Source organism: Rousettus aegyptiacus, unplaced genomic scaffold (assembly GCF_014176215.1).
Source record: "Rousettus aegyptiacus isolate mRouAeg1 unplaced genomic scaffold, mRouAeg1.p scaffold_m13_p_1, whole genome shotgun sequence".
Taxonomy (NCBI): Eukaryota; Metazoa; Chordata; class Mammalia; order Chiroptera; family Pteropodidae; genus Rousettus; species Rousettus aegyptiacus.
This window is the reverse complement of record NW_023416284.1, coordinates 153,110,030-153,131,185: the sequence shown is the minus strand read 5'-3', so window position 1 is coordinate 153,131,185 and position 21,156 is coordinate 153,110,030. Positions and strand designations below refer to the sequence as shown.

Genomic DNA, 21,156 nt, shown 5'->3' with positions numbered 1-21,156 from the left:
AACATCATTCTGTTTTTTTGTGTGTGTGTGAGGAGGTTATTAAACCTCAGTTAAAAAGCCATACAGGATTGTAATATTTAACTTGATATTTTTTCAGGAATGCATTAGTGAGTTAGTGTTGGTATCTATGGCTGTATTTACAGGATAGCAAACAAAATGGAGTTGCAAATTCAGTTAATCACCTAAATATTTTATAAATGTACTATCAGATATCTGGCTATATTAAAACTGGGTGTAACTCCAGGAAAATAATCTATTGGGCTTAAATGTATATGTCAGTGAGAGCGTAGGCCTCATACTTTAAAAGAAACAACAATATTTGTAGAGGGATTTTATTATTGCTACTGTTAATAAAATTTATAATATAATACAGCCTTTTCTCAGATAGAGGTCACTGAAGTATATTCAACTTTTCGTTGTCAAAGAAAATATCCTTAGACTTCTGGGCTTTTTAAGATCATACATATGCTTTTAAAAGTGTTTCTTCGTCTCTGGCAACTGTTGTTTCTTGATGTTATTAGGTTGATTGTAAATATCACTTTATTTGTTCTTCCTTAGTCTTCAGTTCTAATTTCCTGCTTTTGTTTAAGCCTATAAAGAACAAAAAAAAACTTTTTAGAGTTGCCTTTACCTATGAAGACTAAGTAGTTCCCCAGGGAGGGCCCTGACCATCTCTTTATAAATAAAACATGAACATTAGTTCATGGGTTTATGGTATTAGGTTTGTATGTGCAGATAGATATGTGTTTTTATTTTTATTTTTATTTAAATGGACCTCAAGTATAGAGAATTTGGTTATTTACATGTTTCTGTTCATAGCATGCTGTCCTGATCTGTCCATGCAAGTTTTCTCTCTTAATTAATTTAATTTTCCTGTCACTCCTGATTTGCAGTTCCATTTCACTCTGCATGCATCCCCCTGCTCTAGGCTTTCATACCAACGGGTCATGTATAACATCCATGGATATGTATACTTCTTGTAGAATACTGTCTTAGTTCATTTGGCCAGTTGTAACAAAATGCCACAGACTGGGTGCCTTATAAATAGCAGAAATTTATTGTTCACAGTTCTGAAACCAGAAAGTCCAAGATCTGGGTGCTAGCATGGTTGGGTGAAGGCTCTCTTTTGGGTCAAACTTCCTATTGTAACCTCGCATGGCAGAAGAGGCTAGGAAACTCTCTGGGATCTTATTTTATAAGAGTACTAATTCTATTAATGAGAATTTCCCACTTTATGACCTAATCACCTACCTCCTAAAGCCCCCACTTAGTACCATCACTTTGGGTTTTGCATATGAATTTTGGAGAGCCACACATTCGGACTATATCAAATATAGGAGTTTTTCAGTCTTTTTAAGTTTACGTAAAAGAAATTGTGTTTTAATTTGAATTTCTTGATGGCAAGTTTGAATCTTGTGTACTAGTTAACCATTTGGATTTTCATTTTTGTTTTTACATTTTTTGAAATATTCAAGCAATTCAGAGACATTTTTCTTTTTCATTCAGATGTTTGAGACCATGCAGACACAGCTTTTACTCTTGCGATAATACACTGATGACTAGATGTCATTTTTTACATTCATAAATTTGCAAACAATTTTGTCTTCCTTTTTACCACACTGGTAGTTGTAATAGAAGATATTGCTCCTGATCTCAGTAACTTATAACCTTATAAGTTAGTACAATACTTTAACATTGCTTTGTGCTATTCAAAGTATTTTTTGAACTTTTAGATTCAGTTACCTTGTAAGAAAGCAATTAGGCTATTTCATTAATTTTGCTGAAGAGAAAGTGGAGACCCCGTCTGGTTAAATGATCTGCTTATGTTCACATATCCAGTTACTGACAGAAGTAAGACTAGAACTCAGATGTGTGTCTAACAGTTTCCACTAAATCAAAGTCTTTTTAAGTAAACCATCTCTAACTTATCTGGTTTCTCTACCTCTTCGCTCTGAGAACACTGTGTGAATGTGGGAAGCCCGTATGGCTACTAATATCTGAATCAACAGGGTCAATGGGGGTGATTGAGAAGGTTATGAAGGCAGGTGGGAAAAAGATAGACATTTATCTTGATGTACTTCTGTATCATCTAACTGTAAGACTAATGGGTGTCAAATTAAGGAAAATGTGAGTAATAAAAATGGAGAAAGGAAGACAAATTATAAAGACATGAACAGCAGAAAATTGAAGAAATGAACTTAATTCGTTACCATGGTCCTTTAGTTTATCCCTACATTTTTTTGCCCTTATACTCAATGTACAGTTTATATATTTTTTAATTTGATTAGAACAGATCCTTTTTATGAAATGTTGAAAAAATATAAATTCTGAAGGTTACCTGTTTAGAAATCAAACATCTTATAAGCGGATCTGATCTTAGCCAAAGTCTGAGAAGGAAGACCATTTTATGATAACTTACTTCCTTATTATGATTTCTGCTAAGAGAGATTCTCATTTCTGTATGTTACCATAAGTACATGTATAATAACTCTTTGTGAAATAAGAAATTATTTAAGGTTTTCTGCAGGACTGTGCAGAAACCTGTGTATTAATGATGAGCTTTCTGTGTGTGTGTGTGTGTGTGTGTGTGTGTGTGTGTGTATAAATTCCCTTAGGGGAGAAAAATCACATTACTTCTAAAAATAATTGTCATTTTTAAGAAGATAACCATAGTTCTTTTCAAAGTCGTTTGATTATTTAAAAGCCCAGTTAAAAAACTGGCAGTCAATATAGAGTTATTAATGAAGAACCAGCCTAAAATATAAAATAATAAAATCATAGAATTTAGAGGTGGAAGGAAAGCTATTTTACCTCTGGTCAAAGTCCCTTATTTTATGTATGAAGAGACTTAGACTTAGAGAGAGATGTTACTTGTTCAAGGTCCAAAAGCTACTTAATTTCAGGGGTAAGACCAGAAATAAGATTTTCAAAAATATTAAATTAGTATTCACTCATAATTATGATTTCTGAGTTTGTTTTTGCTAGTCTTGTTATCTTTACTTGAAAGAATGTCTAGTGTTCTTATTTTTTAAAAAATCAATAACTCTACATGTAACATGTAAATAAAGTATTGATGTGCTATGTATTCCTGCTTCTCACTGTTATTCCTTATTTATGTTATTTAGATCAGCAGACATAAAAAATTTGGCTATGGAGTTTTGGTTACACAAGTGGCATCAACAGCAGCAGGTGCAATAGCACTGCAAAGTTCAGGTAAGTTTTTTCTTTTAACTAGAATTATAATTATTTAAATAAAATGACCAAGCCAATGGAAAATTTAACTGGCATGGTCAAGTATCAGGATATTACTCTAAAGATATTTTTCCCAAGTTAGGCCTTAAGTAAAAGAAAGTTATAGGATTTATTTTTTATTTTTTCTTTTCCTTGAAATCCCACTGGGAATTTCCTTTTCCTTTGAAACACATACAACCCTGTTCGCCTTTCTCAGAACAGTGACACATAATGAACTAAACTGAGAAACTTGATGCTTTACGAAGTCACCTTCATCTTCTAAATCTAAAGGATATCATCTTCTGTCAGTACAATGGCATCTGATAAGATTTCTTAATGATAGTTTCAATGGCTTATATATATATATGCGTAAAATTTAGTTAGCACGCATATATATCATTTCTTACTTCTTTTTTTCCTCTTCCCTTCTTGAAAGCTTCTCTCTTTCCATTTAACTTTAACCAATATCTTTTCAGTTTGCAGTTGGCATATATTATCCACCATGGATTGGATTTCTAAGAAGTTCAATATTGAGAATTTAATGTATCATATCTTAAGGTTATCTGACCCCTGAACCAGACATAAGATGTAATCTTTAATAGAATTGTTACGATTATATTTTTAAGGCTTTAGAATTGATGAATCATAACGTTAGAGATCACTATTGATTCTCTCCTTAAATAAAAATATTTTTCTATAACAAATTTTAAGTACTTTTTGGTTAAACTAATAAGTACTACTAGTATTATGAAACATGTTTCTTGGCAGAAGTTGTCCTAAGCTAAACCAGTTATTTTTTCTTCTACTTAGAATAAAATCTATTATATTACTCAGGTCATAGTAATGAACATATTTGGAGACTAGATTTAATCTCAGCTCAGATTTCCCTGTTGGTCAAGTTGTTAAAGTTTTGAGCCTCATAGTATCAAACTTCATGAGAGGGTTAAATGCAGTTTTCACAGTACAAAGGAAGGAAGACTAACATTACTTTAGTTCCTATGATGTCTTAGGTACTATATTAGGAGCTCTACACATTATGTTCCCATTTATACTTCATAGCAAACCTTGAATGTAGCTCTGTTATTTTCAGTTTTCACACTGGGGGACTGATGCTCTTAAGAAGTCTAGGGATTTGTCTAAGGACATTCACCTAATAAGCTGGCAGATTTGCAATTTGAATACTGATAGCCTCAATTTCGGAGTCTATATTTTTTATTTTTTCTGTTACGCAAGGGTACTCTTTCTGCCCTAATGCTATTACAAACTTACTGATTTTGTGATTAAGTGTTCTGTTTTATACTTTTTCATATGATTTGATTCTTCGTAAAAGTTTTAATCATTAGGTTTAATAATCACTTTCATTTAGAATTATAGTATTTGACTCATGCATTTAAAGACTGAGCCAAAAGTTATATGAAATGCAGAAATATTCTAAGCATATGGAATTACAAAAAAATAATTAGAATGAGGAAGCACTTGTACTCTTTGGATGCCTACCCTGCCTCCTAATACCTACACCCCTCCCCCAACCTTTCAGGCTGCCTTTCACTGTTGGCTCATTTGCAGAGTAAAGGGTAAATATTATTTTTTAGAAAACATTCTCAGAGAAGTTATCGGCCAGTGGTTAAAAGCCAGGACTCAACATTCATAGTCTTTCAGAATTTCGTCATTCCATTTTTATAGTAATGAAGTATCATAAAGGTATATTAACAATCACAGATATCATTTCTATCAAGGTTAGAGGTTATTTCATGTCTTTTGTCAATGTGGACCAGCCTTATTAGAGGGATAATTATATTTTTCCTTCATAATCCAAAGAAATAGTACACTATGAATATGATGTAAAACAATCCTTTTTAAGGGTTTATTAATGCTCTTATAACTGAATTATGGGCCAATCTGGAATGTGGAAGAGATGATGTTAGAGTAACCCATCCAAGATCTACTCCGGTGGATCCGATTGACCGAAGCTGTCAAAAGGTAAGAAATGATTTGACTTATATAATAATACACAGATTTTAAGTATATCACTCAGAAATTACTTTATCCAGACTTTATCTATATTTAGTTAACAACCAGCAGCCTTTCCTAATTTTTTCTTTTCTCTCTCTTTTTTTCTAGTTTTTTCTTTTCTCTCTCTTTTTTGCTTTCCTAATTTTTTTAAAAAAAATTCACAATAGATTTAGTGAATGGTAGAAACACCAGTGTTCTTTGGGAATTATGTTTTGGAAGGATTTTTTTTTTTATATACAATTATATAAAAACTTTATATTTATATTTTTACTATGATTTTCTCTCTTAATAAAGAGTAATATACATCTGAGATGTTACAAAACAAACAAATTCAAAGAACTCTGAAACATAAGCCAGTTGATCATAACAAAAAAGTAAGGAAGCATTTTCCCCTTGAACTCAAATCTAATAGAAAATTGTTAGGATTATTTGAAGAAGAGATAGGCAGAGAAGATGCTATCATTAAGAGTAATATGACCAAAAAAAAAAAAAAAAACCACACAAGAACCTCTTAAACACCCACGTGATATTCTAATTTAATGACTTTTATATATTTGACATATTCTCCAAATTTCACTAAAATGAAATGATGATTTCTGACTTTGACTTTATGGTAGCCTGGGAAATTTTTATTTAGAGAGTGTCATAAAATTATCAAAATTAAAAAAAAAAGTTCTGCTTTCTGTATTAGTAGACTAGTTCCTTCCAGTAAAAAATGCAAATTCGGGAAAATAACTTGAAAATCAAGTATTTAAAAAATAGGCACGAAATGGAGAGGAATTAATATAGATGAAGAGAACCATACTGCTCAAGATTCTGGATTTAACAAATTTTCACATGAGGGCAACTATACTCTAACAAGATTGTAAAACCAGAAGACAGGGTCTTGGTTCTTATAGAAACTGGGAAGTGGAAGGAGAGTCCTTGAAATTAAAGAGGAACACAGAAGGTCCTCCAACCTGTGTATACACTCTATCCAAATATGTCACTGTCACCTGAACTGTGCACTTGAATTTAACAGATATCACTTGCTCTACCACAGTGGCCAGAGTTTAGAGAGCGTTTAGGTTGTTTAGCCACAACAACCACTAAATCAGAATCAGCACTCTTTGGGGGAATAACAGAATCCAGTGTTTCTGCATCATATTCTTCACAATATATGGCATAAAATCTAAAAATTATTAGATGTGAAGAAAAAGAAAAATGTGATTCAAAGTCAAGAAAAAGCAACTAATAGAGATTAACTGTGAAATGATGAGATTGGAATTATTTGTTAAAGATTTTTAAGCAGTTATTAATATAATGTAAAAGAAAATATGCTGGTAATAAATGAACAAATTAGAAATCATAGTAGAGAAGTAGGAACTATAAAAAAGAGCCATATGGAGATTCTAGAGCTAAAAAATTTATTTTCTGAAATAATTTTTTATGTGGTTTTAATGGGAGATTTAGAGATGACAAGAAAGTTTACTTAATCAATAGAAATTATACAATCTGAAGAACAGAGAGATAAAAATTAGGAAAAACTTATGTGATTTGTGAGAACTTATCCCAAGGTTCAACATATGTGATGGAATACAAAAAGTATGGAGCAGAAAAATATTTGAATAAGTAATAGCTGAAAATTTCTAAATGTATGAAAATATATAAATTTATAGATTAAGAAACAGTGAATCTCAAGGAAGAATATATGCAAAGAATGAAATTATGAAGAAATCACAGCAAGGTTGCTTATAGACATACGAACACTTGAAAACTAAAAATAATGATGAATGATGCCATAGAAAATTACACATAAAATAAAATACAGGGGAACAGCAGAAAAGTTTGCTGATTTTTCTTTAGAAACAGTGGAGACCAGAAAACAAAGTATTTACTGAAAGGAGAAAAACAAAAGTCAATCTAGATTTCAATCCACCAAAAATACTCTAATAATAAAAAAGTGAAATTTACAAATTAAATCTAAATAAATAATTTACAGCAGACCTGCATTTTACATAATACTAAAGGAATTTCTTCAGGTTGAAGGAAAATGATAGCAGATATTTTGGTTTTTAGGATTAAAAGAAAAAATTGCAAGAAGATGAATGAGTATAAAAACCAATTATTTTTTCTTCCTGTAAATGCATGTGTCTCTAAAAGAATACTGACATATGGTGTGTGTGTGTGTGTGTGTGTGTGTGTGTGTGTGTGTGTGTATATATATACATACTTTGAAGTAATATATATGACAGCTCTACCATACAGAACAAGAGAATGGTAAACAAATCTGGTTATAATTTTTTCCACATTTTATATAAAGTAGCACAACATTCTTAATCTCTAGCAAATAGTTTTGATTCAAATTTAAGGTTACAGGAGTTTATTAAACTTCTTTGATTTTTATTAGAAATGTTAGTATAGACTATGATTAACTTTTCTGTTTTAAAAAAATTGTGTATTCCCCTAAACTATGCACTGAAAGATCTAGAAATAATAACTCATAGGAGTAAAAATTCTTAATGCACAGTTTGTAGTTCTAAATATCCCCTAGGGGTTCTGTTATCTTTTGGGATTTAATTTTATTTTGTCATTTTAATTTGGAAAACAATGTGACCTCAGTATATAATGAGATACGTTTAAAAAAAAACCTACTTCCAGCCCCCTCCTCCCTAATCTTACTCTCGATAGCTGAACTTTGCAATATGATAGTGCCATATGGCTGTGTCAATTTAAATTTAAACTAAAGTTAAAAATTCAGCCTCTCCATTACATTAGAGTTTGGGTTTAGCCGCATCAACTACTAAATTAGAAATAGCGCTCTTTGGGGAAGGCAACAGAATCTATCATCTATTAAGTGCTCAATACCACATGTAACTAGTGATTATCATATTGCACAGTATAGATTACATAAGATTTCCATCATTAAAAATTGTTTGATTGGAGGACACTAACCTAGAAAAACCACTAAGAAAAAATGCAAAGAGGCATCTATAAAAAACAAAATTCTCCCCCCCCCCCCACAAACAAAAGAAAAATGAAAAAAGGTAGAGAGGAAGGAGCAGAGTAAGAGAAAACAGAGGAAAAACAGAACAAATAGAAAAATGTAGCCCTAATCAACAATTATTTTAAATATAAGTGAACTAAATATCCTAATTAAAATGCAGAGATTTTCAGGTTGAATAAGAGAGGAACTATATGCTAACTTTAAGAAATTCACTTTAAATAAAAAAAATAATAATAATAAAGTTTAAGTTAATTGATGAAAAGACATACCAGAGGAAAAAAAAGAAGACTAGAATGGCCATATTTAGTATCAGAGATAAAAAAAAAATAATGTCAGAGATTAAGGAAAATATATCTATATGATAATATGGGCAATGTATCAAGAAGATATAATAACATAAGTCAGTTATATTCTTAGAAATGAGTTCAAAATATATGAAGTATTAAAATAGAATTTAAGGAAGAAATAGATAAATCTACATTCACAGTCAAAGGTTTTAACATCACGATTTTACAGTATGCTAATATTTTTTTAAAATCTTCAGTGTGGTCTATGGCCATGCCACCCTGAACGTGCCTGATCTCGTCTGATCTCGGGAGTTAATTAGGTTTGGGTCTGATTAGTACTTGGATGGGCGACCACCTAGGAAGACCAGGTGTTGTAGGCATTAAAAAAAAAAAAAGGAAAAATAATGCTCAATGTGTGAAAAATGGATTTATTTCTTCTAGAAACAAAATGCTGAAATCTTGTTTCTTTAAAATTCTGTTTAGATCATTTTAGTTCAAATACAATTACTAAATTGTTTTCACCTAGAGTTCAATGTAATATTAGAGTAGCATATCAAAAGTTATGATTCTGTTATGTGGTCCATGTTGTTTTAGTTTTTAGGTGGAGGTAGGGAGGTTTCATAAACAACAATGGAATTCTTCATGTGTAAATAGCACAAAAATTCTCAACATAATATTGATATACATGATTTGTAAAGACCATACTTCTATGGATAATGTCAAATGTCAAAAAGGACACTTATTAAGTTTTTTTTAAAATAATGTTATTGTTATAATAGATGGAAAGGATGTTTTAAACATAAAAGACTTATTTATGACAGTATCTGAATATTGCTAGATTAATATTAAGAACATTTACAAAATATTTGCATATTTAAATTATGCATTTTAGCTTATATTTTGATAAATTAAAAATAAAACTTTTGGCATCTGTTTTAATCATCTTTCTAGTCAACATCCTGGTGATTAGTGAATTTTTACAGTGTTTCCCTACATGGCTGTGAATTCTCTAGTTTTGCTGCGTTTAATTTTATATATAATTAATAGATATTCCTCATACAGTCTTTTCTTGACATCATTTTTTTTCTTCCTCCTTTATAGTGCATACTTTTAGCATCGTGTTTCCTTTAAATAGGCATTCAATAAATGGTTACTGGGCTATTAAATTTATTCTATTCTATGATAATGTTATTGCTATCTGAATAGATACTAACTTTAAATTATAAATATGTTGATTTCCTTTTTAGAATTTTTTAGAAATTTCATCTTCATTTAATGCAAAATTTATGAGGAAAAAAGGAAACTTTTAAAAAACTTGATGTGAGTTCATTATTTATCCTACAGCAGCATTTGTTAAAAGCTACTGTGTGTTAAATATATTTACTTAGCCACTGTTAAATAGCATTACGTTTGGTATAATGAGAGGGATATCAAATGACCTCTACCTTCCAGGTCCTCAAACAAAACTATGAAACAAGGTGACACTCTTAAATAGCATCTGAAGATTACATAGTGATTGGTAATGAGTAACCTTAGCCTGCAAATAAGAAAATATCATAAATTAATTTGTGACCAACTTTCTGATTGTGTGTGACTTTGCTAAGTCTCTTCACTTGGCTGGTCCTCAAGTTTTCTCATCTATTAAATGAGAGATTGAATTAACTGTTCTTTTAAATTTTCTCAATGTTCTGATTTTAGTGAAAATTCTTAATTTGATTCTTAAATTTTCTGAGTCTAGGGAAAATTTAAAAACGACAAACAGCAAGCATTATAGTTACAAAGAAGTAGTTAAGATAGTACAAAGTAAGCATACAGGTATTGGCAGAATGTAAAGATTCTAGAGGCAGTTAAAGTTCATTGGAAAGCCTTCTAGAGAAAAAAGGGGGACAAACTTTTGAAAGCTTGTGAAATGAGATAATGAGTATGTGAGAGGACAGAAAGAACATGTTAGTAGATAAAAAAAAAGTTTGTATATGTGGCAGTCAGTTGAAGGAGACCACAGGCAGATTTGATTGACTGAAGTGGTGGCTTCATGCTGAGGGATAATGGGAAATGAAGCTTTTGATAAGTGTAAAGAGAAGGTGGGTGTCATTTAGTAAAGTACCTTGAAAGTCATGCTGAGGAGTTTAGATTTGATGTTTACTAATGGGCAACCACTGCATGCTTTTGCACAGGGAATCCAAAGAATGAAATGTGCCTGAGAAAAATATTCAGGTTGCCTTTAATAAAAGGAAATGAGATTGGGAGCTTAAAGATGTCATAGAAATTAACTTGGTAAGGTTGCACTGGAAAATGAGCTGGTTTTGTTAGAAAAGCCATGGCTTTCTTAAATTTACTATGATTAGGATAATTGTATTTATAGAGAATGTAGTTAAGGGATAAAGATGGCCTTGTGACCTAAGTAAAGAATATACAGAATTTATTATCTTGCTCCAGAGCCCTTAAGTCTTATTCTCATATTTTCTTACACATCAGGATAAGAAATGCAAAGAAAAGATAGATCCTTTAAATATTTTTTTTCTCAGAATCAAACTTTTCAAGAGATACATGATATCTTAATACATTTTTCAACTCCAAGTATATTTTGTTACAATGATTATTATGTATTGTCAACACATAGATTCTTGTTAATGATAACTATTTTATGTTTATGTATGTATTTCACCTTTATGTAGATTAATTAGGCTTGTTTGAAAAACTAACCCTTTTAGTCTACTGCTATAAAACTTTATATTAATGATTCTTCCATGGATGCAGTTAGAAAAAAATGAACCATTTAAATGACTGTTTTCTTTCTCATTCCACCCTAGTCTTTTTTAGCACTGGTGAACTTGCTATCTTATCCTGCTGTTTATGAGCTGGTAGGCAATCAAGATCTTCCTAATAAAACAGAATACTCTCTTCGTGAAGTCCCAATGGCTGTTATTGTAAGTCATTTTATTTTAATCTTTCCCTTTTATAAATGATACTTTTTGAGATTTGTAGTAAAAATGCAATTTGACAGAAAAAAAGATGCTATTTAATGATATTCAAAGGCTGATACATTTACTCATGGAATATCAGCTTCTGAATTATCTGTAAATGGAATCTTTGATCCAGGCCACCTGGATCAGTTGCAATACCTATCGGAATGAATACAGTGTTAACACTCTTCAACAAGGAAAGAGATTTGGTGTAAATAGAAGTATGTATATGAATGATTTTTAGATGACTTATTATAGTATTAGTCATACTGGTTCTGTTCCTTTATTGGCTAGAATAATTAGAAATAAAGTGTATTCAAGGGGTCTAATACATTTTCTCCTTATATTTTAATGAAACGTATATTACTGACCCATGAGGGCAGTATATACATATTTATTTAATCTGAGACTTATTTTATGTTAATACTTCCAGATGGATAACTTGTTTTAATCATCCAGAGATATTTACTTCCTCATTTTTGGATAAATTTATGAATATAAATATGTACACATTTGTAGAGAATTATTTGATTAATACTGAAATTCTATTATTAATCCTTTTTGTTTTTCTGATCATCTATATGGTGGCGTTTTGTACAGTTTTACTTTTTTGAGTACTTTGAATTCTTATTAACACTAAACATTTTAATTTTTTAAAACTTTCTCTACTTTGGGAAATTTTTGATAATTTATATGACTAACATATAAAGATAGGTACTTCTATCGTTAAACTTTTTATATTCTCTCTTCCTTGAAATGATCCAGTTTTATATTGTGCTTACTTATATGTTAGCACTTCTTAAGTACTTTTATAATTAGCCACTTATGTGCCTGTCTTTCCTGCTACACTGTGAGTGTCCGAGAGCAAGTAGGATATCTTAGTCAACCTTAGAATCTAGAACATAGTAGAAGTCCAGTGAATGGTCTTTGAAAATATTCCTAGTAGTATTGGCTTTACTGAAATTGATTATGGGAACTAGTACAAATGAATTGCATCCAATGGTTTGGATGTTCATTCTGTTAAGTTTTCAGGGATATCTACAGCGCTTATTGAAAGATATCTTTCCACTTAGGGAAGGCTTTGTCTTCTAGTTATAAAACACTTGCCTGTGAATAGCTTTGTTATTCCACCTCTCCTAATGACATTATCGTAACCTTGTAGAAGAGTCACTGCTTCCCATCATCATTTAAACATATATAAAGTTTATTAAAATAAACAACAGCTCCCTTGACCTGTGTCTTCCTTTAGCTATCACTCTATGGTTTTCTTTTTAGTTTCCCCCCTGAAAAACTTCCTGAAAAAAATCGCCTATATTTTAAGTCTCTGCTTTCTCTTCTATCAGCTCCAGGAGCCACTGTAATCTGGCATCTTGCTCAATTACTTAACTGAAATTGTTCTATCAAAAGTCACCAGTAAATATGTAATTCTTTTACTCAATGGAACCTCCCCATTCCTTTAACTAACTTACCACCTTGTGGCATTTGGGCCAGTTGATCCAATCATCCCGTTGTCACTCTCTTCTATGACTTTGGTACTGCTTCTTCTCGTCCAGCTTCTCTGGCCTCTCCTGCATCGTTGGTCTTCTTTGTGGACCTTCCGTCTTCTGTCTTATGTCCTCCAAGTTGATCACATTGAATTCTATGGTTTCAATTGTACACTGACAAATCTCTGACCTGTATCATTCATTCGACTGCTAGATCTGTACCCAGGTTTCTTTTAAACAATGGATATCTAGAAAGCTCATAGGCATCTTAGTCTTATCATGTCTCCAACTGAATAGAAAGTTTTCTGTATCCTAAATCAATTTCATTTCCTGTCTCAGTATGTGTCACCATTGTCCACACAGTAGAAACCTGAAATACATTGTTGAGTCCTATTTCTATAGATGTAGTTAATTATAATTTATATATATATATGTGTATATATATGTGTGTGTGTGTGTGTGTGTATGTATATATATATATATATATATATATATATATATATATATATATATATTTACCTCCCTGATAACTGGATCTTGTTTACTTTTCTATTCCTGTTCAGACCACCTTAGCTCTGACCTTCATTTCTTGATAGATTACTTCAGTGAGATCCTAATTGCTCTTTTTCTTCCATTCTCAACCTCTGTCCTCACACTAATTTGTTCTCGGAATGATCCTTTAAAAATGAAAATCAAATGCAGCTATTCTGTTGTTTAAAATCTTTGCTGATTTCCCATTACCGCCATACATAGTTTATATTCCTTTGCATGGCATTTGGCTTCTCCTTATTTCTCAAAGTCCTCTTTTTTTCTCCTCTTACCTTCTACTCTCTAACCTTCATTGTTTTTGGAGAAGTTTCTTCCTCTGGAATATGAAAGGTATATAATCTTGCTTTTTAGCTAGATAGCGTCTCCTCATTCTTTAGGACTTATTCATGCTTTACTCCTTCTGTGAAGTCTTCTTTGTCCTTCCTCTTTAGCCTCCCTTTCTGGGTTCCTCTTCAGGTATGCTCAGATCACCTTGTCCATGAATAAAATATGTCCCACATTATTTTATTATTTATGTATTGTCTCTTTTAATAGACCATAAGATTCATAAGGAGAGGAACTGTGTTATATTTGTCTTTTGCCCAGAAAGTCAAGCAATTTGAGTTTTATTTATTTATTTTTGTTCTTTGGATTTTATTTATTTTTTCTCCTATGAGCATGGTAGATTCTCAATAACCTCACTGTTTTATTACTTCTTCTTGACTAGACTCTTAACAAATTGGGTCCCTCTTAGGCTTTATTCAAAAGGATTTAATTCAATAATTTTATATTTTCTCTGGAAGTCCCATGATATCAGGACCCCTAAAAAAGTGATACTGAAGAGCTGTGTGTGTGCGTGTGTGTGTGTGTGTGTGTGTGTGTGTGTGTGTGTGTTTGCTTGTACAGAGGCATATGTATGGGCTTTATTTTGTGGACATTTTCACTTTTCTATTAAAAAACAGTATAATGAACTCCCCATATTCTAATCACTAAACTGCACCTTTTATCAACATTCTGTCAGTGTTCTTCCATCTATTCCCCAATTATTTCCCAGTTTCTTCTCCTTTACTCTTGCCCTTCCCCCTCCCTCGAGAGAATTGCAAAGCATATTTTGGGCATAGTGTCAATTTATCTGTAAATAACTTATCTGTAACTGAAAGGGACTTTTGGTGGTTTTATTTTTATTTGAATTACCACCCTATGAACCATTCTGACTTTATCATATATAAAATATTAGCAAAACCCCCTTAATATTATCTAATATATTATCTATATAGAAGTTTTTTTTGATGTCTCAAAGATATCCTTTTTTATAGTTTGGTCAAGTCATGATCCAAACAAGCAAGGTTCACCTACTGCATTCAATCATTATGTCTTTTAAGTCTCTTTTTATTCTAAAACAATTCTCCCTCCCTTTCAGTTTCTTGCCATTGATTTATTGGAGAAACTGTATTATTTGTCCTGAGTAGCACTGATTAATTGTTTTCATTAGGAGGTGTGAAATGATGATTCTAGTTCTGTCATTCTTTTTGTATCTAACTGGAATGATTTAATAAAGGAAACCCTGAAATACAGTTCTTTCAGCAATGACAGAATAAATGTTTCACTTGTTCTATTTTTTAAATAAAATTTCAGGGTAATGAATTGGTGCTGTAGTATCCCCCAAAGGGAAGTTTTATTATTATCATTATCATCTTTTAGTTTTTACTAAAAATGTTAATGTTTCAATCCAATGCAGACATTATTGTTTTTAATGTTCAGTTTATTTCTTTTTTGGCTGCTGAGTCCTTTTGACATATACTTATTCATTTTCTATATTTAACTTTCTTGCTTTCTTATATAAGATGTTCCAGGCTCATTGTACACATTTTCTGGCTCAGTCTAGAATCAGCCATCTTCAATGAGTCCTTGTTCCTTTTAATAGGAAGTGTTATTTAGAAATTATAACCTGTTAAGTAGACAGCCAAAAAGGAAAAATACTTTTTATTTATTTTTATTATGGTGACATCTGTTTCACGTGTACAATTCAACAGTAAGGCATATATATATTGCGTTGCGTGTTCACTGCCCATAGTTAGATTTCTTTCTGTCACCAAATATCTGACCCCTTTCACCTCATCTACATCCCCCCTTCCCCTTACCCACCACCCTCTGCTAACCACCAGTCTGTTGTCCATGTCCACAAGTTGCTGTTTGTTTGTCCTGCTTATTTGTTGCTTTTAGGTTTATATCCCACATATAAGTGATATCATGTGGTTTTCAACTTTTTCTGTCAGGCTTATTTCGCTTAGCATGATTATCTCGCGGTCCATCCATGTTGTTGCAAATGACAGAATTTCATCTCTTTTTATGGCTGAATACTATTCCATTGTATATATGTACCACAGCTTCTTTATCCAGTGATCTGTTGTAGGACACTTCAGTTGCTTCCATGTCCTGGCTACTGTGAATGATGCTGCTATGAACATAGGTGTGCAAATATCTTTCTGGCTATATGTTTTCAAGTCTTTGGGGTAAATACCCAGTAGAGATATTGCTGGATCATATGTAGTTTTTTATTTTTAAGAGAAAAATTAATCATGAACCTATATTGATATTTCTTATTATTTGCTTATATATTTTTCTCTTTCATTGAAAAATTTGATTCCTAATACATGAACAAAATCACTTATTTTATTGTACAATTTACATATGATAGTTCTAAAATAAGATTAGTGAATGCATACTGACATTTCTTTTCAGTTAGTTATGTCTTTAGAATATATGCCACTGGGGACTTACAGTCAAAATATTGTGTTTTAAAGTTATTTCAGTAAGTAAATCTCTACTTGGTCTGGTTATTCTACAAACTTGATAGATAGGTTTTGTTTCAGAATGTTTTAAATTTAGAGAGGTTGTTTTCCATTTTTCTTTATTATCTGAATTTTGTCTTTTAAGGTATAGAAAAATATGCAATTCCCATATATAACAAGGTTTAGTCACATAATGTCCTCACATATTAATTCCCTTTTTCTTCTCTTCCCATGGAGTTTGATTTTCAATATAATAGCTATTAGCTATATGTAGATATTTAGATTAACTTAGATTAATTACAAATAAAAAAGGTTAGAAATTCATTTTCTTTAAGTACGATTCACATTTTAAGATTTCAAGTGCCCACTAAGCCACATGTGGTTAATGGCTATCACACTGAACAACACAGAGAGAGGGCATTCCCATTATTGTAGAAAGTTCTATTCTACAACACTACTTTGTAGCTGATCATTTTTACTAGTTGTATGTTTATCCTACATCCCCAGATTTTATAAGCAAAAGGCAATTTACTATAAAAACTGTCCTGCCCTTTGCGTTTTTCTTTTAATTCTGTCTTTGAGATGATTCCATAGCATATAGAGCTTGTCCTCATCCTTTTTAATGATTGTATCATATTCTATTGTATGGATGGGGTATAGTATATTCATCCATTCATCAATTGGTGGACATTTGCTTTCTTTACGTCTTATATATTTTCCTCTCCTATTTTAAATAAAACTAATTAGGGACTAATTGCATCTGTAAAAATCTTTTCACAGCAGTACCTTCATTAGTTTTTAAGACCTTGTGGCCATCTTAGAATTCTGCCTACCACCGTATCTCTGAGCTAGATTTCTAAAAGTGTAATAACTGGGTTGAGGTAAATTCACATGTAATTTTGGTATATATCGCTAAATTTTCATCCACAGGGAATAATCCTTCTGCATTCCACTGAATAAAATATGGTAGTGCTTGTTTTCTGGCAGACTCATTAAGAAGATTATATGTGGTCAGAGGTCTACATATTTGTCAGACAGGAGAGAAGTGTTGATTTATATTTTCTCGTTATGAACCAAACATCTTTTCATATTTCACCATTGGCATTTCTTCCTCTCTTTATTGTCTTTTAGTTCATTTTTACTAATTCATATTTATGCTACTTTTTTTCTCCTCAATTTGAGGAAATTCTTTGTATTTTAGGAATATTTGGCCTTAACTTTTCATAGCTTTGTATCAGGTATCTACCAGAACTCTAGGCCCTGTGAACAACTCTTTGGTTGTACTTTAGTACATTAAAGGTGAATGATGCAAATATTCTTTCCCTCTAACAGATACAATTTTCAATTGCTTTTCAGTTTCTGTCACTTAACTTTCAGTTATATAAGTGGTGTATTAGGTAAGATCCCTTTCATTATTGGAGAATTCAATTAGAGTTAGTTTAGGAAGAAGAATTCTATTGACTTTCATAACCAAATTGTAGAAAAATCAAGGACAAGTGGAAATAGAACTTTGAAATGCAGTCAGGTCCACATCTGTCTGTCTGTCTCTCTGTGTTGGTCCCCGCTCCTTTATCCAACCTGCACCCTTTCCTATTATTACTATCCACCTTGACTTTATTGTAAGGCATATACATAGTTTACTTGTTAAGTGTTTGCATTCTGAAGCCAGACTGACTGGGTTAGAGTCTGGTTCTGCCTCTTAAAAGTTGTATGGCCTTAGACAAGTTAGATCTTAGTCTTCTTCTCTATTAAAAGAGAGTAATAACATTCCTATCTCAGGACAATTAAATGTGATAATTAAATAACCTGATTTAAATATAAAAGTTTAAATCACTGCCTGGCAGATAAGTGCTATATAATTTTTTGCTATAGTCATCATTAGTATGTTATTCTTGGATGGCATTCTCTAGGAAAGGATACTGGACTACCTGTCACTCCATACTGATGTCTTCACCATCCCCCCATTAGTTTTCTAGGGTTTCCATAACAAATTACTATAAACTATATAGCTTAAAACAACAAATTTATTCTCTCACAGTTATGGATGCCAGGAATCTGAAATCAAGGTGTCAACAGGACCACATTTTCTCTGAAGTCTCCCGGGAGAATTCTTCCTTGCCTCTTCTGTCTTCTACGGATTCCAGGCATTTCATGGCTCGTTGCTGCACAACTCTACTTCTGCATCCATTTTCACAAGGCCTCCTCCTCTGTCTTAAATCTCCTTTTGTCTTTCTCTTATGAGGACACTACACTTGTCATTTGATTTGGGGCCCACTAGGATAACCCAGGATGATCTTACCTTGAGATCCTTAATTTAATTTCCTCTGCAAAGATCCTTTTCCCAAATAGTGTAACAATCATAGGTTCTGGGAATTAGAATATAGATATCTTCCTCTTTTAGGGTGGTGTTTTTTGGGGGGGTTGGGTTGGGGACAGTGTCACAATTTAATTCACTGTACCACAAGACAGGAGAGTGACATTTTCCTCTACTTCTTTGCTATAGATCGAATGTCTATATGCCTCTACAATTCTTATGTTGAAACCTAATTCCTAGTGTGATGATATTTGGAAGTGGGGCCTTAAGTAGGTGATTGGTGCCTTATAAAAAGACCTAGGAGGAATCCCTTGCCCTTTCTATATATATGAGAGGACACAGTAAAAAGATGACCATCTGTGAACCAGAAAGCAAGCCCTTAACAGACACAGAATCTTCTGGCACCTAGATCTTGGACTTCCCAACCTCCACAACTGTGAGAATTAAAATTCCTGTTGTTTATAAGCCATTCAGTCTATGACATTCTGCTATAGCAGACCTTCCTTAACAGACTGAGTTTTGTTTGCAGACGTTCATGGGCTAACCAGTCACAAGCCACTCCTAGTAATGCAAGTGCTGAAATACTAGCATAGTGATTAACTAATCCGTCACTTTTTACTAGGCCCTTTCTTAAGTAAAAAGAGTCAGATAGCACAAACAAGGGCATCAAGACAATTGAATTCAGGGTAGGCACTCAAACATGTATTATTTTATAGAATAGATATTCCTGTTTGTTTTTTCTAATCTCTATCTCATTCTGACCTACTAGATTATTGAACATATTCTCAAGATGGATAATATCCTTTAAAAAGACAGAGTTTTAAACTACAATTTGTGAGTCCCAAACCTTTCTTATGCTGACTTGTTGCTGGGAAGCTGTTGATTTAGGAAACTTATTGCCTTACTCACATGTGTTTCAGTGCTTAGAAACTGAAGTTCTCCATAAGACAGGTTTCCCAGGAGTTTTGTTTTCCTCCCTAAGTGGTGATCCATTGATGTAATCCCCTTGAAGAAGAAATTATTTACTGTAATGTTTGTTCTCTGAAAATGCATTATCATTGATATATGGCTGTAATCTACTCTTCCGTTAACTTGTGGTAATACATTCTCTTTTTTATTCTTACACTATCTAGTACTAGATTCAGAGCTAGAACTTTTGAGTCACAAGGTATCATTTGCTATCAAATAGTAAGAGCTTAGTATTCAGATGACTGTTTCAATTTCAGTCATTTTTGCTAGTGCCCTCTGAATGAAGAGAAGTCTAGAGCAATCCTTTCAGAGAACTAATTGGCAATCTCTTTCTTTTCAAGTAAGAGCAGGCTGGTGATACATAAGTATTTCTAGATCAATCTGTGAAGATTTACTATGGCAAAAAGTGATAATAATAGATCATTTCTCAAAAATTGCAATATTAAATAGTAAAAATAAGTAACTATTTGAAGAAGAACTACATAGCAAACAAGTCTCTCCATATATCGACTGCAAAGACCACTTATTTAATAGTATCCAGGTGTCTGGGTCAGTCAAAGAGAGCTCTGTGTCTCTGTCACCATAGCTGAATCAGAACTATCAGAGTGGAGAAATTAGTAAAGAGAGGGAGAAAGCAAGGGGGCCTGTTAACGAGGAATGAATATAAGGCTGGGAATATAAATGAGTTGCTTAGCTCATATTTTATTGTAATGAAACAAGGAGAGGCCCAGCTAAGCAACAGACAGCAATGGCAGATTATTTTAAGATAGCAATCTTTTTATTCTCAATTGTTAGGCAGTTTATTTAACATTTCCTGATTATGAATTATTTACATATTTTTACAAGATATCTGTAGGATAGTAAATGCATTCCTAAGTGTTAGGTATAAGTTTTTACTAAGTAAGTTTACACATAATCTGGTTTTTACTATATTTCGATTAGTATTTTTCAAATGTGATTTTGAGATATCCATTACATCATCCTCCTTACAAACTCATTCTCCTGCCTCTTACTTATTTGATGATGTGATGTTTGTTTTGTCATCCACATAGATCTCAATAAATATTATGTGACTTTACTCCCTAGTTAAACCTTTCTTCTTTTGCCCTATTGATCACAGAAATATCTTGAATTTAAATTCACTGGAGAGTAACAAGTTTCTTCGTCAGGAAATGAGCAATATGAGAGACAGGTGTTGTAAATAAATTTCTTAGGCCTCAACCCAAAGATACACAAAAGCAAGGCATTATAGAGAGAAAGGCTTTTACACAGTGCTCACAATTGTGTGATAGGCCTAAATTGTCACTGCTTGGGATAGTTGGTGGTACCTAGGTCATCAGATTCTCTCTATACTTGTATAAGTGATGTTTATACCTGGCTACCCATTGCAACATCTTAGGGAGCTTTTAAAAGGACTTTAATGGCAGAATCATACCCTACCACAGATAGTGACTAAATTGTTCCAGGATAGAGCCTGGACATACCTACCTACCTACCTACTTACCTACCTACTTACCTACTTACCTACCTACCTACATACATTTTATCTGTCTGTCTGTCTAATAATCTATCTAATCATCTATCTAATC

General features: G+C 32.3%; 1 protein-coding gene and 1 pseudogene across 6 annotated transcripts in view; both read left to right on the top strand.

Annotated features, from left to right (window-relative positions):
- Positions 1 to 21,156, top strand: part of TBC1D32 (TBC1 domain family member 32) — a 189,301-nt gene that overhangs the window by 96,522 nt on the left and 71,623 nt on the right. For all 6 annotated transcript variants that reach the window (XM_016153837.2, XM_016153846.2, XM_016153852.2 and 3 more), the window contains 3 exons: positions 3,126 to 3,213; positions 5,093 to 5,211; positions 11,328 to 11,444. In XM_016153837.2, the coding sequence (XP_016009323.2) occupies positions 3,126 to 3,213; positions 5,093 to 5,211; positions 11,328 to 11,444 (324 nt within the window). The remainder of the gene's footprint in view (positions 1 to 3,125; positions 3,214 to 5,092; positions 5,212 to 11,327; positions 11,445 to 21,156) is intronic.
- Positions 8,779 to 8,897, top strand: LOC118606760 (annotated as a pseudogene).